At 37.5% G+C, this 19,801-nt stretch overlaps 1 protein-coding gene across 1 annotated transcript in view; it reads right to left on the bottom strand.

Annotated features, from left to right (window-relative positions):
- The window catches only part of LOC128701098 (GDNF-inducible zinc finger protein 1), a 77,812-nt gene that overhangs the window by 18,559 nt on the left and 39,452 nt on the right, over window positions 1-19,801 (bottom strand). The window contains exons 3-8 of the mRNA XM_053794651.2: window positions 19,257-19,394; window positions 18,800-18,956; window positions 14,414-14,733; window positions 13,170-13,493; window positions 10,564-10,815; window positions 5,492-5,609 (exon numbers count right to left, since the gene is read on the bottom strand). Of these exons, the coding sequence (XP_053650626.1) occupies window positions 5,492-5,609; window positions 10,564-10,815; window positions 13,170-13,493; window positions 14,414-14,733; window positions 18,800-18,956; window positions 19,257-19,394 (1,309 nt within the window). The remainder of the gene's footprint in view (window positions 1-5,491; window positions 5,610-10,563; window positions 10,816-13,169; window positions 13,494-14,413; window positions 14,734-18,799; window positions 18,957-19,256; window positions 19,395-19,801) is intronic.

Here is a 19,801-nt window from a genome sequence, read left to right as displayed (position 1 = left end):
CCTAGATATGAGAGAATACATCTATGTGGTATGTGTGCACCACATAAAACAGATCCTGCAACACATTGTGTATAATGAGAGAAAAAAAATTAAATCATGATTTTTCGATTAAAACAGCAACTTTGCAGTGTTTTTTCGTATGTTTTTTATAGTTGTATTTGCGATTTCTTGGTCTCATTTGATAGAATGGAAGACATATTACAGAAATAGAGATGATTTTGATTGGTTTTAGCATTGGAAATGGCTTGAAACTGAGCTCAAAGTAGCGGAAATGTAAAATTTTTGCCGATATTCAAGAGTAAACAAACGACCTCTCACGTCTAATACACGTCAGCTGGTGGGTCTAATATACATTCACAAATATGGTGATGATATTTATACAATTATTACAGTATTGCATAACAGTAAATCTTCTATTTTTTGGTGTGAATAAAAATTCATTATGTGAATAAAAAATCAAAATGGAATTTATTTGTAAAGCCTCAAAACATAACTAATGAACAGAGGAAATGTTAGTTTAGTGCCAGGAATGCCTACATTGTTCATTCTGGACCCTATTTTGAAATTGGAATATTTTGAACTTTGTGTTAAATTGGCCAAATTAACAATTTCCGATCACTTTATTTTGTAGTTGAAACAGTTGACTTGGCGATTTCTTGTGCTCAATCGATAGAATAGAAGTAATACTAGTGAAATAGCTAAGAATTTGGTTGATTGGAATAATGTAATTGGCCTAAAATGGGAGTCAAAGTCGGCAAAATTGCCGATTCGTAAATATCGCTGACACATCAAAATTCGCGAGAGCATAATTTCGTCAATTTTCCACCAAATTTCGTACTTTTTGTTTTATTACCTTCACAAAAAGATTATCTACGATTTCATAAGAAAAAATAACAAATTTTTTTTTTTAAAATTCTTGGACACTGGTGCGTGACTCCAGATTTGGGCCTTGGACCCTGAAAGGGTTAAAATATAGGGTGAGATGAGTAGTATTTATTGTAAAAAATCAAGTGTGGTATGTATGGTAGTCAGCCGGGCTACCATACCAGGCCAACCCACCCACACATATATTCTATGATATTTAAGCATCCCAGAGCGATAAAATGTATATACAGTTCACTCATTACTTACCTAAAAATATTTGTAGTCTTAATGTAGGGTCAGGAGTAAGTAAATGAGATAAAACGAATAAATGAGAGAGAGAAAGAATGAGTACATGAGAGGGGACAGGCGCAGAGTTATGTAAACAAACCAGGCGAAGGTAAGTTTTGTAAACGAAGTGTACACGTCTGGTTTGTGTACAAGTTACATTGTGTACAGGTTGTCTCTACATTGATACGGTAGAATTAATAAAGATGAACACTCCCATTCTCATGTAACACCATTTTGAGAAGAAATGAAGCTCTAAGTGATGGTAATGGAAATAAGTCACACTGACTTTTTTGGGTTATCCTAGGTTCTCTACACATATGTTGTTATGTATGATAATCTATGTAACTGTATTTGTGTATACCTGAATAAACTTACATACATACGAAAGGAATAATTTTCTACAGTTACCCCCAGTAACACATTTTCTCTTATGTTAGATTAGAGAAAATGTTATTCTTGCCATCACTTGTACAAGTTATCTGGCTCCCACATCTTATATTTATGTTTATTTATTCTATTGTGGGGTGTATTTATCATCTTTTTATGTTATGTATCGTGTTTATTATATAATTTTGAAAAAAATATCATGGATGGATTAATGAAAATGTGTACGTATATTAACGTAATATACGACATTTAATGAGAATCGGTGAGTATTGTTATTATTATTATTATCATTTCTAATATGGCGTCACTTGTGCAAGTCGTTTGCTACCACATCTCACATTTATGTTTATTTATTCTACTGTGTGGTGTATTTATCTTATTTATATGTTATGCATCGTGTTTATTATATAATTTTGAAAAAAATATCATAGATGGATTAATGAAAATGTGTATATTAACGTAATATACGACATTTAAATGACTCGATGATTATTATCATTACTAATATGACGTCTGGAGACATAAGACACTTACCGATTTTAATGCGTACCTGCATGCCAGCACAGTATGTAAGTTTATTTAGGTACAGGTATACATAAGTATAATTATCAGAGTATATATAAAATATGAAATAACTTTTAAAAACATTTGAAATTTTGGAGTTTCCAGACAAAATGGAGAGACTTAGTGCTTACCGAGCTCACGAAGAATGTAAACAAACAGGGTGGGGCGCGGTGACCGTATTAGAAAGTCAGGTGGGGGAGCCGTATAGCGAGTTTTGGTCATAATTTGAAATGACTGTATTAGCGGAACGCCGTAAAGTGAAACGCCGTAAAGCGGGGCCCTACTGTATTTCTGGCAATGCATTATACAGCAGAACCTTGGTATACGATCAGCTCCCTACTTGAACAAAGCTCGACCAAACAAATACAACCTGCCAGAACTTCACTGTAAACTATTTTGTGTTTCTTTGCATTTTTTGTTTTTTTTTGTATTATTTGTATAAATAAGCCACCATGGGACCTACAACGATTAGTGATAACAGCCAACCAAACAGCAAATTGATTGGGAAAAACTTGTTCGATACTCAAATGGATTGAATTAAGGTCGCATAACGAGGTTCCACTGTACTGATACCATAAGTCCTCACTATATATCAGAAACATTCTTAAAAAGTGCATATTAAAGCAAAATGACAGGGCAAATTCTAATTATCCATAGAACAAATAAACAGAGGGCACTAACCCTTGACAATACACTACAATTGAGAATTGCCAAAAGTCGTTTGTAATGTACATCAGTTTACATTGAAGAATGCAGTATATTAAGCCACACTAATAGAGTTATTTATTCAAGTAATGGTCATGTGCAGCATATGTTGGACTGGAGTATGAACAAGATGTAAAATTTGAACTACCACTTGGCCAGCAAATCCTCTCTGAAACCTTGGCACCATACATCCTTTTTGACACAATATTTCCATTTTTATTCAACTACTGTATAAAGTTCATTTATACTCCAAGACTATTCAATAATATTAAATCACTACAGTACAAATTATAAACAAATAATTAAAGATCATACAACAATGTTTCAGTCATATGCACAGAATTCCATTCCGCACTTTTTTTAGTCAGGGTGAAAGCCAAAAAAATTTGCTTATATGTAAGAAAACTGTTGAAACCTGTCATAGGCATATATCAACATCAATGGTCCAAGACACTGTACTAACAGATATATTAAATATTGCCATAACAAAGATAAAAGATTTGAAGAAGAACCTGAACACTTATCAAATTAATGTTTACATAAATAACTCCTAGGTACTAGTAGGTTGGTAGACAGCAACCACCCAGGGAGGTACTACCGTCCTGCCAAGTGAGTGTAAAACGGAAACCTGTAATTGTTTTACATGATGGTAGGATTGCTGGTGTCTTCTTTTTCTGTCTCATACACATGCAAGATTTCAGGTACATCTTGCTACTTCTACTTACACTTAGGTCACACTATACATACATGTACAAGCATATATATACACACTCCTCTGGGTTTTCTTCTATTTTCTTTCTAGTTCTTGCTCTTGTTTATTTCCTCTTATCTCCATGGGGAAGTGGAACAGAATTCTTCCTCCGTAAGCTATGCGTGTTGTAAGAGGCGACTAAAGTGCCGGGAGCAAGGGGCTAGTAACCCCTTCTCCTGTATATATTACTAAATTTAAAACGAGAAACTTCTGTTTTTCTTTTTGGGCCACCCCACCTCAGTGGGATACGGCTGGTGCGTTGAAAGAAGACAGATAAATAACTCATTATGATTGTGACCCGATATAAACATGTAAATAGTTCATTACCACTGTAACTTGTTTAGCTATCAAAACTTTGCAGCCCAGTCCCTGGACCCATTATGTACCTCTGTAATCTTTTAACTACTGTTCATGGGATGTGTATGGGGTGCATAATAAAGATGTTAAACTAACTTATTTACAATAAAAAGGTCAGATTAACCAGGTAGTGATGACTATGTAGGACTGCAGGATACTGGAGCAACAGATTAGTTGGCCTGGTAGTCAGTAATGAAGTGTGGCTTCAAGCCAAGCTTCGAGAGTAGATTTCTCAAACAGTTCACAGACAAGTATGTGGATTAGAGGACAAACAAATTTGTTGGATAATGCACAAGTTTAATGTGCTGATTGCCAAGTTTGTGTTTTTAATAGGTCATAAATTTAACATTGGCTGATATTTCATCTGAGGAGTCTCAAGATGTTAAAATACTGAGAAAGCCTGGAGCAAAAGAAATAAAATTCTTTGGCTTTGGTATCATATAAATGGGATGGCTGTGGGGATGTACACCATGTTAAGTTTCACTGTACTGTATAAGAAATAGGTTCCTACAAAATTAATTACTCACAAGACTTGGGCAGTATGTGGTCTCTCCTGCAAAACTTATGAGGCAAGTGAATGAGAGTTTGTCTCCTTTCCTCTTTAGTCAAACTCATTGAGGCTGCATGCATCCTTATCAACACAAAAAATTTTCTTTCTACTCAACTGTAATTATTCAGCAAATAATTACATACTTGTAATTAAAAATCTCACAGCAGAAAAACTCTGTAAGTCACTCTATGTATCCTCACTCTAGGAATATGTAAAAAAAACAAACATCAATCAAATTTAATCAGTGAAGGGGTTCCCTAAAACAAGGCTCCAAAAACATAATTTAACTAAGCAAAACTACAGGTAGAAGATTAAAGGAAGATGAAAGTGCTCTATTAATGAAGATTTTTTAATAAATATAAAGCCACAAGCTTCCTTTGCTACTTTCAGTAAAAAGAGAGAATTATATATGAATACTTTTTGTAGTGTAAAAAGTTACAAGAAATGATAAGGTAAGAAATAAAGATATAAGACATGCTTTATGAGAAGTAGCATTAAGCTTTTATTTTTACATTTTTTCATTGTAATAAATAGAATGATGAGACTAACAGCACATACAGCAGCATATATCAGAAAGTAAAAGATAAAGATGTAGACTATGTAAAAATTAGATTTATGTATATGAAGACTGAACTGTCCCGGAGAAGTCATATTCTGTATACGATGCACAAGTGAAACAACTAGGGGTGAAATGAGGATATACCTTCACTTGACTGTAATTCTAGAAAAAAAAATTTTACTCTGACAACAGGAAATGGGAATGGGAAACAATAAGGTCTGAGCCATGGAAAGGAAGAGTAGTTCCAATTCCTTGAATTAAGAGCCCTTCACAAGCATCAATTCACCGTCCTTGAAGGGAAATGAAGATTTATGAAATATTTATAGGATCAGAAAGTCTAATTTTGCTGTCACACTCAAAACAGATTATACCTGTATTAATAATAACTTTGTTCAGGTTAATTACAGTAAACCCATTCCACCCAATCTGTATGAAAATAGGTCTACAGAGGCAAAAAGATACCAACCTGTATGTGTGCGCCTGTGTACATTCATGTTGTCCCGCCTCGAAAAGTTCTTACCGCATTCCTCACATGTATAGGGTGCCTCACCGGTATGAAGTTTTTCATGCTCAGTCAATCGATCCTAAAATAAATATAATTTATATACAATATCTGTCATTTCTGTTAAATAAGACACATAACTCAATATATTTTGATTGAGAGGTCTATCCTAGACCTCTCAATCAAATTGTGCTCTAAATACGAAAAGATGAATTTCTGTGTTAGGTTGAAGGATGGGTCAATTATTTCTCAATGAACCAGCCATATCCCACTGAAGCAGGGTGACCTAAACAGAAAAACAAAAGTTTTTCTTTCTAAATTTAGTAATTTATACAGGAGAATGGGTTACTAGCCCCTTGCTCCCGAAGGGTCAATTAATTTTACACTGAAACTGAACTCTCTGGGCATTAGCAAGGGTCTAAATATGCTCTTGTGATTGGTAATGACCTTCTTCACCTCTGAATGCCAGATGAAGTTAATGCTTTATGATCAATGTCAGCTGAGGCTAAAGAATTCTTGGTAACAAGATGTCAACTGAAACAGGGGTACCCCAGAGCCCTGGGGGCTCTGGGGGAATCAAATTGCAGTTCTCTGACATAGTATCCCCTACAGACTTACCACCACTGCCCAAAACAGAGGAGGTACCAGCTGATCTGAGGTGGTATCAATGTGGGTAAATCTTAGAGAACAGGAGACCACCATGACCAAGAAATGTCCCCTGGCACAGGACACAGGGTCACGTGGAACCCCCATGCAGAGAACAATAGTAGGACAGTGAAAAAGCAGACAAACATGAATCAGGTTGTCACTAACTTGACAATCCAAAAGAAAGACACAGAGCACAAGCACCCATGGTACTGGAGCAGACACACTGCCTGAATGGCAGCCAAGCACAGCCAGGAAAATGAGCCAATCTTCATAAAAACCAAGCATGGAGAGCAGTGGACAAACAAACAGAAACCAGTACCAGATTGTTTCCTGAGAACTGGGAGAGCCTGCAGTATTATTGCATTCATGAAGAAGCTCTAAATGCTTCTTGTTTTTTTAACATACCAACTGTCTTCCACTGAGGCAGGGCGACTCCAAAAAAAGAAGAAAACTATACGTTTTTCTTCTTTTTACATTTAGTAATTTATACAGAAGGGGTTACTAGCCTCTTGTTCCCAGCATTTTAGTTACATTTTATAACATGCATGGTTTATGGAGGTAAGATTCTTTACCACTTCCCTATGTAGTAACATTTTTAAAACTTCCTTTATCACTTCCTTACAACCCTTCCTACCATGACCCCTACCCCTCCGTCATTCCACCCTAACTATATACACCTTTGTCATCATCCTATTTTGCTCTATCCTCTCTAAATGCCTAAACTGTCTTGCCTGAATCTTCTTATTCTTCCTTCAACAAACTGGCCATATCCCACCAAGGCAGGGTGACCCAAAAGAAAAAACAAAAGTTTCTCCTTTTAAATTTAGTAATATATACAGGAGAAGGGATTACTAGCCCCTTGTTTCAGCATTTTAGTTGCGTTTTATGACATGCATGGCTTACAGAGGAAGAATTCTGTTCCACTTCCCCATGGATATAAGAGGAAATAAATAAGAACTAGTAAGGAAATAGAAGAAAACCCAGAGGGGTGTGTGTGTATATATATACTTATCTATGCATGTGCAGTGTGACCTAAGAGTAAATAGAAGTAGTACAACGTATCCAAAACCTTGCATGTTTCTTCTTCTTTTTCTTCTTTCAACAAACTGGCCGTATCCCACCAAGGCAGGGTGGCCTAAGAAGAAAAGTTTCTCTTGTTAACTTTAGTAATGTATACAGGAGAAGGGGTTATTAGCCCCTTGCTCCCAGCATGTTAGTCACATCTTATGACATGCATGGCTTATGGAAGAAGAATTCTGTTCCACTTCCCCATGGAGACAAGAGGAAATAAACAAGAACAAGTACTAGTAAGAAAACAGAAGAAAACCCAGAGGAGTGTGTATATATATGCTTGTACATGCATGTGTAGTGTGACCTAAGTGTAAGTAGAAGCAAGACATACCTGAAATCTTGTATGTTTATGAGATAGAAAAAAGGCACCAGCAATCCTACCATCATGTAAAACAATTACAGGCTTTCATTTTACACTCACTTGGCAGGACAGCAGTACCTTCCTAGGCAGTTGCTGTAACCTACTACCTAGGCTTGCCTGAATCCTGTGCATAATATTCACACCACAAACTGCTCTCAAACATGACAACTCCACCGTTTCTGGTCATCTCCTTGCTGCAGAGTATAAAAGCACATTCCTCTTTTTTGCCCTCCATAGATAAACTTCTTTCTTCCCATAGCAGCCTTAACAAACCACCTACTTCCCCCCCCCCCCCACTTACCTATATTTCACAGACCCATCTGCTGACATGTCCACTCCAATATTCTAAATACATTCACTGCCTCCATACTCCCACTCCTGCCCTCCAATATGAAATCCAATTACTCACTGCCTAGATTTCTTAGTTAATGTTCACTATTAATTTCCTTCTTTTACATAATTTTCCAAAGTCATCCATAAACCTGGAAAGTCTTTTCAGAATCCTCAAAAAAAAGAAAAAAAAAGTCATTGGCTAAGAGCAATTGTGACAACTCCCACTCTATATCAAATTCATTATGAATTATATTATTTTATAGGTTTTCCTTAGCAAATGCAGTGACAGTTTGTCTATGTCCATTTTAAACATGCATGGAGAGTTCATGTTTGTTTGGCAGAAAGTTTTAGCACAGCCATTCATATCCAGTACTTGTCAGTAGTTGGCAGGCAGGGCAAGATGGGTGGGTTACAAGGGATCCTGGATGAAAGGCCCCTTACTCTCCCATGGCTTGTAGCCATGGAGAAGTAAGGACAAGCTGGTTACACCATCTTCCTCCTCTCACACCCTGGCTTGGTTTAGTGCATTCATACACAATCAACTCTCCTTTCCTTCACTATTCCTTCCCAACACCATATGCATATGCTCAGATACCTAATACCCTCAATGTTAATAGTAAGAGGGTGAAGAGAAGATATGTAAAGACATGATGAGAGTATATGAGGTATATGTGGAGACAAAAAACATTATCTATGGAGGCAAAGAAGGGAATGTATGAAAGTACAGTGGTACCAACTCTCTTATATGGGTGTGAAGCTTGGGTTGTAAATGCTGCAGCGAGGAGGTGGTTGGAGGCAGTGGAGATGCCCTGTCTAAGGGCAATGTGTGGTGTAAATATTATGCAGAAAATTCGGAGTGTGGAAATTAGGAGAAGGTGTGGAGTTAATAAAAGTATTAGTCAGAGGGCTGAAGAGGGGTTGTTGAGGTGGTTTGGTCATTTAGAGAGAATGGATCAAAGTATAATGACATGGAGAGTGTATAAATCTGCAGAAGGAAGGCGAGGTAGGGGTTGTCCTCAAAAAGATTGGAGGGAGGGGGTAAAGGAGGTTCTGTGGGCGAGGGACTTGGACTTCCAGCAAGCGTGCGTGAGGATGTTAGATAGGAGTGAATGGAGATGAATGGTATTTGGGACCTGACAAGCTGTTCGAATGTGAGCAGGGTAATATTTAGTGAAGAGATTCAGGAAAACCAGTTATTTTTACATAGCCAGACTTGAGTGCTGAAAATTGGAAGTACAATGCCTGCACTTTAAAGGAGGGGTTTAGGATATTGGCAGTTTGGAGGGATATGTTATATATCTTTATATATGCTTCTAAACTGTTGTATCTGGGCACCTCTGCAAAAACAGTGATTATGTATGAGTGAGGTCAAAGTGTTAAATGATGATGAAAGTATTTTCTTTTCAGGGATTTTCTGTCTTTTTGGGTCACCCTGCCTCAGTGGGAGATGGCCAACTTGTTGAAAAAACAATGATGACAGTGGGAGTGAATGGGAGGAAAGAAATATGAGATGAATGAAAGGGAATGGAAGAGAGGAAATGAGATGGAGTAGGCAAGAAAGAGGAAGGGTAGAGAGAGGGACTCATCTGAGTACAGCACATTAACCATGACTTTTACTGCAGTGGTAATAAAAATAAAATTATGGTTCGAGAGCACATCTCCAGTTATAACATGAATATCTCTGGGAAAATAGATTCCAATTTTTTAATGATTTTCAGAAACATAATAGGGTTATAAGTAGGTGACCTAATGTACCTGGATCTAAAGCCCTTCACCAGCATCAAGGCTTACCCTTAGAAGAATGCATTTTTATGAATGTCTGGTATAAGCACAAACCTATATAATCAGGTACAGGTTTATATAATAAAGGTAATTTACAATTCCTACCACTTTTAAAGTTCTCCTCTTGATGAAGATTCTGTGCAGTATTAAAAAGTACTGGCATCAAGCAGGCAAGTGTGAATATGTTATATTGGAGTGAGTTGAGAATAGTGATTTTCTTGCATTTGACATATTGTTCAAATGTGAGTATGGTAATAGCTATTAAGGGATTCACTGAAATCATTCACTGGGTGAATATGTTGCAATTTGTTGGGTCATTAACAGATCAAGCTGTCTGTACCTATTTGGAAAGACAACTAAGGAGCAAGTGATAGTTTACTTTTTTTCCTCTTAGAAAATGATCAGTCTAAAACGAAACTACAATAAATAACTGTTAGCTTGTTATACATGCACAATACACTACTCATAATATGGGCAACACAAACATACTATACAGTATACCAATACTTGGATTTCCCTACCATGAGCAATACAAAAGTTTAATATAATAGGTTCTAAAGCACATTATCGATGGATGGGTTCTACATCTGCAACTTGATTACAGTACTATATTACGCTGCTTTCTGAAAGCCAGGCTTACAGAACCACATTGAAAAATACGTTCTGTATACATGAATTTGCCAGCCACGAGGACATGTCCCTTGCATATATGAAGAAACCTCAGTATATTTCGTTATTTTACACAATTGCGTAATACATCTTCAAAAATATTTGATTCTTACTAAACTATTACTGTATATTCACATTAGGAGCACACATGTATGATTTCTTAGTTACTTACCTTGCGAGTAAATGTCTTCCCACAAGTGGCACATGTGAATGATTGTCGTTGGTGGTGAGTGGCAATATGCCGTTGGAGATTGGACCTGGTTGTCAGCAGCTTCAGACAAAATGGACACTGCTGATTTAGACCTCGAGATGATCTTACCCTCTGCCCATTGGGCAGTGAAGAATCTTCACAATTCATCTCATCAATATTTCTTTCCACATCTCTTGTATCATTCTCAGTGCACATGACCTCCAAAAAGCTAGCCTGTGGAATGTTCAGTGATTAGTAACCAGAGAAGACTGTACTAATCATTTTCCCCATAGCATGGAGAGACCAAAATGAAAACATATAAACTATCACTCATTCTCTAGTTGTCTTTAGTTGACTCTCAGACATCACAACTCAAATAATCTGTCAAATGGCAAAAATGGAGTTGTAAGAGAAAAAATTATAAAAGTTATGAGAAGAGATGTGACTGTATCATGGTTACTTGATTATAATCCATCAGCAACATCACTTAACTGCTTTACTTTATCAATAAGCTGAGGAAGCAGCCACCAGGAAGGCATAGGAAAGCTTTCATATTTATATATGAGAAAAGCATTAATCATGTGACAAACTTAATATAGCACAAAAAAAGAAAAAAAGTAGAGTTAAATGAGGCACTGACAAGAAAAAAATAACAATCTTGCAAATGAGCAAAAACTAAGTTTTCTACTCCAAAACATTCATCATTCTCTCAAGTATTACATACAGCCTCTCCTCACTTAACGACGGAGTTCCATTCCTAAGACCACTTCGGTAAACGAATTTGTTGCTAAATGAGGAGCACACTATAATGGTAGTGGGTTTGTGTCAACCATCTTTGATATTGTTTTAATGTCATCTTTGCACCATTTATAAGATTTCTGGTATATTTTAAAATGTTTATACAGTAGTGTACTGTATATTGTAATAAATAGAATGGAGGAAATCTGCTCTAATATACATTATTTAGGTATGCAAACTGGTCAGAGAGCCCATCGTAAGTCCGAGTCGTTGGTAAATAAGTACGTTGCTAAGTGAGGAGAGGCTGTATATATAGAAGGGGTTGTAAAAGAAGTAAATGCTTCGGTATTGAGGAGAGGGGTAGGAGGGGTAAAAGAGGTTTTGCGCGCAAGGGACTTGGACATGCAGTGGGCATGTGTGAGCATGTTAGATAGGGACCTGATGAGCCATTGGAATGTTAGGAGAGTAATATTTTGTAAAGGGATTCAGGGAAACTGTTTAACTGGACTTGAGTCCTTGAAGTGGGAAGTACAATGACTGCACTTTAAAGGAAGGATCTGGGATAGTGGCTATCTGGAGGGACATTTAAACTGTCATATCTGAGTGTCTCTGCAAAGACAGTGATTATGTATGAATGATGGTGAAAGTGTTGAATGACAATGAAAGTCTTTTCTTTCTTTTGGGGTTTTTCCTTTCTTTTGGTGTTTTTCTTTCTTATGGGGTTTTTCTTTCCTTTTGGGTCACCCTGCCTCGGTGGGAAACGGCCATTAAAAAAAACAAACATAATTTTCATTCTCTGACAGAGGAATCATATCCTCTGCAATATTAACAATTTATGCAGAACATTCAAACAAACCTGCAGTGACACTATACACAAAATTTTCAACAGAATTGTGAGCGTGTTAGATAGGAGTGAATGGAGATGAATGGTTTCTGGGACCTAACGAGCTGTTGGAGTGGGAGCAGGGTAATATTCTGTGAAGGGATTCAGGGAAACCGGTTAGCCGGGCATGAGTCCTGGAAATGGGAAGTACAATGCCTGCACTTTAAAGGAGGGGTCTGGGATATTGGCAGTTTGGAAGGACATCTAAATTGTCATATCTGAGCGCATCTGCAAAGACAGTGATTATGTATGAGTGATGGTGAAAGTGTTGAATGATGATGAAAGTTTTTTCTTTTTCTTTTTGGGTTTTTCTTTCCTTTTGGGTCACCCTGTCACGGTGGGAAATAGCCGACGTGTTAAAAAGAAATAAGAAAAAATTATGGTATGAATTATTTGTCTACAGTGAAGCGATAGCATGGGTGCAGTAACAGTTGCTATAATCATCCAAAACAGGAAGGAGCACCTGACTGTCTTCAAGAAAGCACTGGATAGACACCTAAAGTCAGTACCTGACCAGCTGGGCTGTGGTTCGTAGGTCAGTTATCTTGATCCACCACGAGGCCTGGTCTCGGACTGGGCTGCAGGGCAGATGACCCTCGAAACCCTCTCCAGGTATACTCCAGGTATACCTGCTTTACTTATCTCTAAAGGCAGAGGTAGACAGCACAATTGCCTCTTAGCCTTTACCAGGCTTACCACAGGTATATAACTTTAAAACAGACCATAAGGTCTTCTAGTTTTTATCTTTCTCATGCATGCTTTCATTTTCTCTTTCTCATTCTTTCATCCTTTTCTTTCTAATTCTCATTTTCTACTTGTCATTCTCTCATTTTCTCTTTCCCATTCTCTCTCTTTCTCTCTTCCTCTCCTTTGGTTGTATCCTCACAACTGTTTCCCACTCCTTCTGAGTGAGAAGGCATAAAAGCAGAGCAAAAAATACAACAAAAACAATAATCATTGCACTAACAAGATTAGGATCCTTTGATGATGGTGCTTCAGGTGATAATTCTTTCCTCCCTTTATTATCCATCACATCTTCATTCCCCACTGACATATCGTCTTCATTTTCTTCAGCACAATTCTTTTCTTCCTTCTCAAATCCTTCGAAGTCTTCCTCTTTCTCAACTTCATCTTCCTTTTCGACATTACCTTCCTCATCTAACTCTAGCTCCTCGTTTTTTATTTCTAAAGAGTATTGCTCTTCATTAGTATCATGCTCTTTCTCTTCTTTGTCTTTTTCATTCGCACAATCTAGAGCTTCTTCTTTTATTTGACCATAATTCATTTTACTCTGTAAAAGTAAAATATCTATTAATAAATTTATCATTAAATGAAAATGTTGACTACCCTATGTAGCAGCACAGTATTTGTTGTAATCACTTCCAGAAACACAGGGCTTTTTTTTAAGTAAGAAAGTGACAATCTCAACAATCTTAAATGCAAGCCCAAAAACTAAATTGAAGCTAAATTGTCAAACACTATAATTAAAACATTTTCAATTTTGAAGATTTTTCAAACACACCAGCCATCTCCCACCAAGGTAGAGTGACCCAGAACAAAATAAAAACTTCCACCGTCATTCATCATAGCATCATAGCTCAGAAGACCCTCTGAACAGCAACATTCCCATCCCTCCTCAAGAGTACAACTGGGACTCACTGTAGTCCACACACTCACTCAAGCTTGTTGGATGCCCAAGTCCTTAGCATTCAAAAATCTCCCTTACTTCCTCCCTACAACTATTCCTGATGAAACAGTCACAATGCTGTGGCTAGAACAGTTCACAAATAGTCCACACTGTGGTTGAAGACTCTTCAACTGTCTACCAGCCAATATAAAAAATATTGCAGGAACAAAGGTAAAAATTTTCAAAAAGACACCTGATAACTCCTTAATAAAAGTGCATAATCAGCCAGGATGTGAAAGCTATTAGCTAGCTGGCTGCCAGAATTAACAGCCTGATTGACCAAGAAGTTAACAATAAAGACTGACTTCATGCATAAGCTTCAAAATAGTCATAGGTATGTTACAAATATGTCCTAAATGAAGTCAGATTATAATGAAAAGGTAGTGGCAAGATAATGCTCAGTTTTTGGATTTATTCCTCCTCCTGTATTTATTTTCTTATGTATTTCATGTACAGCAGTGAGAGAATTTAGTTATCCTTGTGGCCTAAGGGAGAAAGAAATATGGAAAAAATACAAACTTTACCTCATTCTGCTTATCACTTTCAATGCAGTATATAGAATCTGGTATACTTCTACTATCACCAGCTTCTGAGTCCTGACTGCTTTTTTCATCCCACAACCTAGGACTCTCTCTTGAAGGTAGTCTTAAAGATGGTCTAATCATAGGTGGTGGTTGTGATGATGATGGTGATGTTGTAGTTGAGGAAGGAGGGACATCGAGTGGAGTAGCTGAGGGTGGTGTTCTCTGCAAAGCTCTTCTTGGGTACTTGTGAGAAGTATTGCTATAAAGCATCCTGTTATCCTCTTCTTGAAGCTTCCTCTTTGTACTAGATTGTACAATTTCTGAAATGTACAGTACATCACTTGTAAGAACATTTATTTTTTCAACACGCCAGCCATCTCCCACCGAGGCAGGGTGACCCAAAAAAGAAAGAAATACTTTCACCATCATTCACATATAATCACTGTCTTTGCAGAAGTGTGCAGATATGACAGTTCAGATATCACTCCAAACAGCAAATATCCAAAATTCCTTTAAAGTGCAGGCATTGTACTTCCCATCTCCAGGACTCAAGTCCAGCTAACCAGTTTCTCTGAATCCCTTCACAAAATATTACCCTCCTCACACTCCAACAACTTATTAAGTCCCAAAAACCATTCACTTTCATTAACTCCTATCTAACACACTCACACATGCCTGCTGTATGTATGTAAGAATATATGTCCTTAACCCTTTGACTGTCGCAACCCCCAATCCTGAGGTGTCTCCTGGTGTCGCAAAATTTAAAAAAAAAAAAAAAAATATTTTTTCTTATGAAATGATAGAGAATCTTTTCCCGATTGTAATGACACCAAAAAAATGAAATTTGATGGAAAACTGATGGAATTATGCTCTCGCGAAGTTAGCGACCTCGGCGATATTTACAAATCAGCGATTTCGCCCACTTTGAGCCCTATTTTCGGCTACTTCTGTTGTTCCAGTCGACCAAACTCATAGCTATTTCTTTAGAACTCCATTTTCTCTATCGATTGAGTACAAGAAACTGCCCATTTACCGATTTCAACTACCCAATAATGTGGTCAGAAATTTGCAATTTGGCCAATTTCATGAAAATTAAAAAATATGACAATTTCAAAATAAGGTCCAGAATGAACAATGCAGACATTCCTGGCTCTAAAATAACATTTTCTTCGTTCATCAGTCATGTCTCCAGGCCCCTCTGATATTGCTCTTGCTTTCTATTTTGAATTTTTATTCAAACAAAAAATAGAAGACTTACTATTATGCAGACTACTGCAATACTGTAATAATTGTATAAATAACATCGACCCATTCATGGCTGCATATTAGAATGGCTAGTTGGACATTTATTGGACAATGACATCATTTGTTTACTTTTGAACATTGGCAAAAATCAAACGTTTCCCCTACTTTGAGCTCCTTTTCCAGGTTCTTTTTATAATAAAATCAATCAAAATCACCTCTATTTATATAATATGTTTTCCATTCTATCAAATGAGACCAAGAAAACGAGAATACAACTATAAATACTATACGAAAATAGACCACAAAGTCGGCATTTTAATTAAAAAAAAAAACGGTCGGAGTTTTTTTTTTTCTCATTATGTACTGCGTGCTCCAGGATTTTTTTTATATGGTGCACACTGACCACACAGACCAATTCTCTCACATGTGGGCCTACCAGCTTTCTCCTGCTTGATTTGAAGCCGCTAGAATTTATTTATTTTTATTATCACACTGGTCGATTCCCACCAAGGCAGGGTGGCCCGAAAAAGAAAAACTTTCACCATCATTTACTCCATCACTGTCTTGCCAGAAGGGTGCTTTACACTACAGTTTTTAAACTGCAACATTAACACCCCTCCTTCAGAGTGCAGGCACTGTACTTCCCATCTCCAGGACTCAAGTCCGGCCTGCCGGTTTCCCTGAACCCCTTCATAAATGTTACTTTGCTCACACTCCAACAGCACGTCAAGTATTAAAAACCATTCGTCTCCATTCACTTCTATCAAACACGCTCACACACGCCTGCTGGAAGTCCAAGCCCCTCGCACACAAAACCTCCTTTACCCCCTCCCTCCAACCTATCCTAGGCCGACCCCTACCCCGCCTTCCTTCCACTACAGACTGATACACTCTTGAAGTCATTCTGTTTCGCTCCATTCTCTCTACATGTCCGAACCACCTCAACAACCCTTCCTCAGCCCTCTGGACAACAGTTTTGGTAATCCCGCACCTCCTCCTAACTTCCAAACTACGAATTCTCTGCATTATATTCACACCACACATTGCCCTCAGACATGACATCTCCACTGCCTCCAGCCTTCTCCTCGCTGCAACATTCATCACCCATGCTTCACACCCATATAAGAGTGTTGGTAAAACTATACTCTCATACATTCCCCTCTTTGCCTCCAAGGACAAAGTTCTTTGTCTCCACAGACTCCTAAGTGCACCACTCACCCTTTTCCCCTCATCGATTCTATGATTCACCTCATCTTTCATTGACCCATCCGCTGACACGTCCACTCCCAAATATCTGAATACATTTACCTCCTCCATACTCTCTCCCTCCAATCTGATATCCAATCTTTCATCACCTAATCTTTTTGTTATCCTCATAACCTTACTCTTTCCTGTATTCACTTTTAATTTTCTTCTTTTGCACACCCTACCAAATTCATCCACCAATCTCTGCAACTTCTCTTCAGAATCTCCCAAGAGCACAGTGTCATCAGCAAAGAGCAACTGTGACAACTCCCACTTTATGTGTGATTCTTTATCTTTTAACTCCACGCCTCTTGTCAAGACCCTCTCATTTACTTCTCTTACAACCCCATCTATAAATATATTAAACAACCACGGTGACATCACACATCCTTGTCTAAGGCCTACATTTACTGGGAAATAATTTCCCTCTTTCCTACATACTCTAACTTGAGCCTCACTATCCTCGTAAAAACTCTTCACTGCTTTCAGTAACCTACCTCCTACACCATACACCTGCAACATCTGCCACATTGCCCCCCTATCCACCCTGTCATACGCCTTTTCCAAATCCATAAATGCCACAAAGACCTCTTTAGCCTTATCTAAATACTGTTCACTTATATGTTTCACTGTAAACACCTGGTCCACACACCCCCTACCTTTCCTAAAGCCTCCTTGTTCATCTGCTATCCTATTCTCCGTCTTACTCTTAATTCTTTCAATAACAACTCTACCATACACTTTACCAGGTATACTCAACAGAGTTATCCCCCTATAATTTTTGCACTCTCTTTTGTCCCCTTTGCCTTTATACAAAGGAACTATGCATGCTCTCTGCCAATCCCTAGGTACCTTACCCTCTTCCATACATTTATTAAATAATTGCACCAACCACTCCAAAACTATATCCCCACCTGCTTTTAACATTTCTATCTTTATCCCATCAATCCTGGCTGCCTTACCCCCTTTCATTTTACCTACTGCCTCACAAACTTCCCCCACACTCACAACTGGCTCTTCCTCACTCCTACAAGATGTTATTCCTCCTTGCCCTATACACGAAATCACAGCTTCCCTATCTTCATCAACATTTAACAATTCCTCAAAATATTCCCTCCATCTTCCCAATACCTCTAACTCTCCATTTAATAACTCTCCTCTCCTATTTTTAACTGACAAATCCATTTGTTCTCTAGGCTTCCTTAACTTGTTAATCTCACTCCAAATCTTTTTCTTATTTTCAACAAAATTTGTTGATAACACCTCACCCACTCTCTCATTTGCTCTCTTTTTACATTGCTTCACCACTCTCTTAACCTCTCTCTTTTTCTCCATATACTCTTCCCTCCTTGCATCACTTCTACTTTGTAAAAACTTCTCATATGCTAACTTTTTCTCCCTTACTACTCTCTTTACATCATCATTCCACCAATCGCTCCTCTTCCCTCCCGCACCCACTTTCCTGTAACCACAAACTTCTGCTGCTAGAATTTATGAGTATATATATGTCAAACACGGTACCTCGTAAGACGTATATATATGGCCGCGACAGTCAAAGGGTTAAAACATTATAGTGTTATCTGACTCTCACTTAAAATGGGCACTATCTTAATAATTTTTAAGTTACTCCTGACAAGAAACTGCAAAAATGCAACATGTACTGCATACATTAAGATAACATATCAGCAATACTTACACTGAATAGCAGCCCTAAATGATTCACTACTACAGTATGTAGTAGTGAATCACTACAAAACCTAGTTGGAGTAAGCCAGCAAATGCTTAACCACTTAACTAGTTATCCTTCAGTGAATACCCATTAAAGGAAACATTATTATTTCCTTATGAATAAACTACCAAGACCAATATAACAACTAAGATTTGTGGATTACTTACTGCTGGCATGTCCCCTGAATGGATCAGAGAGAATCAATCCTTTAACTTGAAGTCCTTCTGCCGTACGCAAAAGAGAAGCTAAGCCAGAGTGTGCTACTCTCACTGTTCCTGCATACATGTAGTCTAAGATACCTTCCAAGTCCTCTTTTGGTACATCCTGCATGTACGGTATGTAATTCACAATCATAGTACTGAATGTACATATATGACATTTTACTATTATTATTATTATTATTACTATTATTATTATTATTATTATTATTATTATTATTATTATTGTCATATACTCATGGCCTGGTCAACCAGGTAGTTACTGATGGTGACCTGCTGGCCCACATAACCATCACAGCCTGGCTGATCTGACACTATTGCTGTTTATACAAATAATTTAAGTAAAAAAAATAAGAATGCAACTCCTTTTTAAGTGAAGGATCTTCTGAAACATTAAAATTCTTACCTTGAGGTAGAGGATTGGATGCTTGTTGGGATGGGCACAAAGCATAGTTCGCAGATATTCACTACATGCTGATAACACAAACTTATGAGCTGGGTAGAGGCTTCCTCCACAGGCAATTGTCACATCAGAGTAAGTTTCCTGGAAAATGCATTATTGATTAACAATTAAAATATACACTGTGAGAATATTATCTGGCTTCTCATCTACCCATGCCTTAAGAGTTCCTTAAATAGTAATCAGTAGGTAAACTAACAGGGAGGAGTGGGTGGCTGGTAATGGTGACTGTGATGGATAGAGATGAATCTGTTTTGCCATGATCATAACAAAAAGGGACAATTCTATAATCATCACACTTCATCTATAGTTTCTGAATCAACTGACCAAGTGGATTTTGTCCTATATTTCCAAAATCTGTTAAACTGAAGTTCATTAAATCGATGGCTTACTATACTGTACAAGTTTAATAATGTACTAATGTAATACTGTTTTATCTTTTTTTTATATAAATATTGTTTTGTCTCTTTTTATATGACTTATAACTGTTT

This window comes from Cherax quadricarinatus, chromosome 73, assembly GCF_038502225.1.
Source record: "Cherax quadricarinatus isolate ZL_2023a chromosome 73, ASM3850222v1, whole genome shotgun sequence".
Classification (NCBI taxonomy): Eukaryota; Metazoa; Arthropoda; class Malacostraca; order Decapoda; family Parastacidae; genus Cherax; species Cherax quadricarinatus.
Note: the sequence above shows the minus strand (reverse complement) of the source record. Positions and strands in the feature narration are given on the sequence as shown.